This window comes from Scardinius erythrophthalmus, assembly GCF_964197995.2.
Source record: "Scardinius erythrophthalmus genome assembly, chromosome: 24".
Classification (NCBI taxonomy): domain Eukaryota; kingdom Metazoa; phylum Chordata; class Actinopteri; order Cypriniformes; family Leuciscidae; genus Scardinius; species Scardinius erythrophthalmus.
Window position 1 is genome coordinate 26,814,098 of NC_138244.1, and position 5,498 is coordinate 26,819,595.

Consider the following 5,498-nt stretch of genomic DNA (forward strand, 5'->3'; position numbering starts at 1 on the left):
GCCCGCTTGATGCTTTGAGTCGTCCAATGAAGTACGAGTTTATGGGTTTGGCCTATGAAAACAGACAATCAGAGAATTCTCGTATCGCTTTAAAAATTAGCATAGGGCAGTGAATAAATACCTCTGTGTCACACAAGAGGGAACATTACTGTGTCAGTCTCTTGATCTCGCATCATCATGCCTGAACCAGCAAAGTCCGCGCCCAAGAAGGGCTCAAAGAAGGCCGTCACCAAGACCGCCGGTAAGGGTGGAAAGAAGCGCAGAAAGTCCAGGAAGGAGAGCTATGCTATCTATGTGTACAAAGTCCTGAAGCAGGTTCACCCTGACACCGGCATCTCCTCCAAGGCGATGGGCATCATGAACTCTTTCGTCAACGACATCTTCGAGCGCATCGCCGGTGAGTCGTCTCGCCTCGCGCACTACAACAAGCGCTCCACCATCACTTCTAGAGAGATCCAGACCGCCGTGCGTCTGCTGCTGCCCGGAGAGCTGGCCAAACACGCCGTGTCCGAGGGCACAAAGGCCGTCACCAAATACACCAGCTCAAAGTGAGGCGTGCCTGACTTCAACTACCCCAAAGGCTCTTTTAAGAGCCACCCATCTTCTCAGATAAAGAGCTTTTGTGTGTTTTTTTTTTAGTTACAATCTTAATCCCATGAGAAATGAATGAATGAATCCGCTAATCAGTGTTGCCAGATGTACGATAATTATCGTATTTGTACGATAATTTTGACCTCTGTACGATGTACGATCAATAATGGAAAAAATCCTATAATGTACGATAATTTCAGAACTGTGTGACACTTCAAATGATGGTCGTTGTAACAGGACTTCTCATTGATCTAGCTGTGGATTCTACGTCTACCGGGGGAAGAACGTGTAGAGAGGGAGCGAGAGACCTTGCGTGTGTGTGTGCTAGTGTGCCTCACGAAGCGCATGTAAGGACCCAACCAATGAATTGTAAGTGCGGGCGGGTTTTTATCTATACTCCCGAACCGAATCAGAACAACCCCCCCAACCCCCCCCCCCCCTTCCTTCCAAATACGAATTTCCTTCCAAATACGATAATTTTGAGCTTCTGGTACAATACTTGGACATTTCCAATCTGGCAACACTGCCGCTAATATAAATGCTGAAAACAATCTCAGGTCTTTGAGCAGATACAGAGCTGCTTTAGGATAGCCTTAAAGGAGAACTCCGGTCAATTTTAACATTGAGCTCATTTTTTTGTACATTTGGAGTGCTGTCAATACAGAGAACAACGACAAAAATCGGTAACCGAGTTATTCTATTTTTAAAATTTGCACGCTGTTGACTTCAATGGGGCAAGTACTAAACCTGCTTTTAGCCTCTTAACATCCTTGATGTGTCATTACAAGTGCACAGAAAATGTGAGTGATTCCTTCTGAGTGAACACGAGTGAATCTGACTGCAGTAGATGTTAGAGATATTAATAAAAATGAAGTTAATTCAGCCAGCGCTCATACCTCTGTTTACATCCTGTTTTCGGTGGAAGGCCATAGTAATCGATTGTCGAGTTCACGCGCATAGGTTTAGTGCCTATGATCACGCGCGTGAACTCGACAATCGATTACTATGGCCTTCCACCGAAAACAGGATGTAAACAGAGGTATGAGCGCTGGCTGAATTAACTTCATTTCATTGTTAAGAGGCTAAAAAGCAGGCTTACTACTTGCCCCATTGAAGTCAATAGGGTGCAAATTTTAAAAATAGAATAACTCGGTGTAGGCAACACCGATTTTTGTCGTTGTTCTCTGTATTGACAGCACTCCAAATGTACAAAAAAATGAGCTCAATGGATTTGTCCTTTGGGGTCAATATGACCCCAAGCGACTTTTCTTTCATTAAAAAAAATGGTTCCCTTCATCTCAGTGGAATAAAATTTGGTGACTTTTCCTACATTATCTATCTATACACACACAAAAAAACTGGGCTTGATTCGGTTGTTCTAAAGGCATGTAAAAAAAAAAAGTCACACTCATGACCTTTGGGGTCAATATGACCCCACATTGAAATGAATGGGAAAATCGGGAAAAAATGGGTTTTTATTTTTCATTTGTCAAAAAAAATCTATAAATCCAGAATAAATCTGAAAATTTTAATACCACAATGAAGTCCTGGTACTCGAGCACAAATGCAATGTGGAACGAACATGATCACTTGCACACACACATGCTCGCGCACACAAACACACACACAGGTGTGACTCCAATAGAAAGCATTTTTATAGAAATTGACAAATAAAATCAATAATTCCAGCATAAATCTGAAAATTCTCACACATAAATGAAGGCCTGGTACTAGAGCACTAATGCAATGTGGAATGAACATTATCACACACACATATGCGCCCACACACACACAGACACAAATACACACACAGACAGAGAGAGGTGTGACTGCAATAGAGAGCATTTTTATAGAAATTGGGAAATAAAATCAATAATTTCTGCATAAATTTAAAAAATTTCACACATAAATGAAGGTATGGTATGGGAGCACAAATGCAGCGTGGAAAGAACATGACTACACACAGATCACATACACAGAGAGCCAAACACAAACAAACAAGTGTGACTGCAAAAGAGAGCATTTTTATTGAAATTGGTAAATAAAATCAATAATTCCAGCATGAATCTAAAAATGTTCACACATAAATGAAGGCCTGGTACTAGAGAAAAAAAAAAAATGTGGAATGAGCATGATTACACACACACACACATGCACGTGCATGCACACAAACACACGAAGACACACAGTGTGTTTACTTTCACTCCTATTCCTCTCCGCCTATAGCTGTTTTTTTTTACTGTTTTTTTTGTAAAAAAAAATTTTTATTTTTTTTTCTTATTCTAAAGTTAATCATTTTATACATTTCTATTATTGAAATAATATGCAATTGCAATCAAGTAGTTTCTTTTAGTGGCAACTTATGTGATATTATTGCAAATTTATATAGCATTATTGCAATAACAAGACACTTCAAAAGACCTCAAACAACAACAAAAAAATTCTAAACTTTGACACAATACTGATTTAATGTATTTTAAAATGTTTAAATATATAATTCATCAAAAAAGTTGTTATAAGAGCAATAAGTCACATCCAGAAAAATGAATGGATCTCTATGGGGCCTCTGCTGGAAGTATATGGTAATTACACTTTGTGGCTAAAACTATATTATCTACAAAAAAACATCTAACCACCAGATGGCAGAATTCTGCATCTAACACCTAGATCAATATCCAGAAACAACTCATATTTAAATTTGATCATCATAAATGTGTTTTTTTCATAAAAATGTTATATTTCATACGTATGCTAATGGTGTAGTTGAGGAATTTTGCAGTAAATAGGTAAAAAAGTACTTCATATCCCCCAAAACACAGCATAAAAATATAGATGAGAAGTAAACGAAAAAAATGATATATAATTTGTATTATTAAAATGTATATTTCTTGTACAAAAGCTCTGTGCATCTTTGGGGTCATATAGACCCCAAATGCACTGAGTGTAAACAGGAAACTAAGGTCATATAAGGGTTAAAATTGACCGGAGTTCTCCTTTAACTCTGCTGTGTAATGTGTTGCTTATTTGAGAGCAATAGGCTATTATTCAAACTGACTGCCATGCCAAATCACTGCCTGTTATAATTATATGGTTCGTGAACATAACCACTTTAAAGGAACACTCCACAGTTTTTTTAAATAGGGCTTATTCACCTTCTTTCCTACATTTAGATAGGTGGGCAAATGCATTTTTGTCTCAGTGCATGCATTGTTTTAGTTTGACAGGGTCAGCGCTAGCTTAGCTTAGCTTAATGAATGGAATCCTTTGTTGCCAGCTAGCATGTCCTGAGTAAAAGTGATCCAAAAAAACCCCCACCTAATTACTTCTTTTGACCTGCGTATTCACAACGAGTACAAATAGCGATGCAGATCAACACTAGGCGATTTCCTAGACAGATATTGACTTGGGACTATATTAGGGTGAAGCACTGCTACTTAGGCGCAGAGATATCACGCAACACATGACGTGAATATGTGGTATAATATGTGAATACAGGTATAATATGGGCCGATCTATACATGCGTAATGTTTAAAATAATCCCTTACTCTGTGGACCGCTGTCCTTGGTCCATTCGGCGTGGGCCGTTTTTTCCAGTTCACGTTATCACACCGGGGAAAAAAAATCGAGTACTGCCGGATGGATCAGCGCCGTGAAATCCTCGGTAGCTGTGACACAACTGCGGGCACGCTCATCTTGATCTGACATGTTGAGCATGGTCATCGATGGCAGCAACTTGTCCCACTCTGTTGAGCGATCGCCTCATCCTCCTGTCGTTCTATTTCCAAAGCACGCAGCTCATCTTCTGAAAACTCAGGTATGGTTCTGGCTCTGGCTCTTGACTGTATGAGAACAAGTCACCCTCTTCGTCTCTCACAAAATTAGCCATGTTCATTGCTATTCATGTACTGTAGGAAAAATAGCCAGCTACTATTCACGCCGGTATGTTGACGGAAGTCGTGGGATTTCATGTGTTGCGTGATATCTCTGCGCCCAAGTAGCAGTGCTTCGCCTGTGCTTCCCCCTAATATAGTCCCAAGTCAATATCTGCCTAGGAAATCGCCTAGTGTTAATCTGCATCACTATCTGTACTCGTTGTGAATACGCAGGGCACAAAAAGTAATTAGTAATTTATTTATTTTTTGATCACTTTTACTCTGGACATGCTAGCTGGCAACAAATTATTCCATTCATTAACCTAAGCTAAGCTAGCGCCGACCCTGTCAAACTAAAACAATGCATGCACTGAGACACAAATGCATTTGCCCACCTATCTAAATATAGGAAAGAAGGTGAATATGCCCTATTTCAAAAAAACGGTGGAGTGTTCCTTTAATGCTGGGATGTGTATGTAGCAAGGCGATCCGTAAATGTCATGACATTTCTACTTTTATGTGTTTTAAAGGAGGAATCGCATTTATCTTTACTATAGAGTTGGCTCACTCTCCGCCTATGAGATATGAAGCACGGAGAGGTGATGAAGAATAAACTGGCGGAGATATGGGTGTTAACGTTAAAAAGGTTAATGAACACGATAGATAGGGCACAGATCAGAGTACTGGTGGCTTTTTAAGAGAATCTGGGTTTCAATAGAATTTGAAATACTAATAGAATGTGAGGTAATATTAGTAATACAGCAGAACAGAGCTATTGTGGAGAATCACATTTGAGGTGGTGGGGAATTATTATTATTATTATTTTGTGTGTGTGTGAGTAAATATGATTGTTTTAGTGGGGAAGAGAGGGTAGATTGTAAAGCTATTATCTGATCACACTCCGGACCAGAGGGTGGCGGTAATGCACCAACCACCGTAAAATAAGAAAGAAGACGAGGTATCCAGCCAACATTTCTCAATCCACACAACAAAGTGGCGCTGTGCTTCTTTTACGATGGTCTGTAACCCGCCAA

The 5,498-nt window shown here is 39.7% G+C and overlaps 1 protein-coding gene across 1 annotated transcript; it reads left to right on the forward strand.

Moving 5' to 3' along the window:
• Positions 1–177: 177 nt before the first annotated feature.
• LOC308684368 (histone H2B) lies at positions 178–571 on the forward strand (the record flags this gene model as incomplete). Its single annotated transcript, XM_081355544.1, has 1 exon — positions 178–571. One exon carries the CDS (start codon positions 178–180, stop codon positions 550–552), a length of 375 nt encoding a protein of 124 aa, XP_081211670.1. The 3' UTR covers positions 553–571.
• Positions 572–5,498: the final 4,927 nt, after the last annotated feature.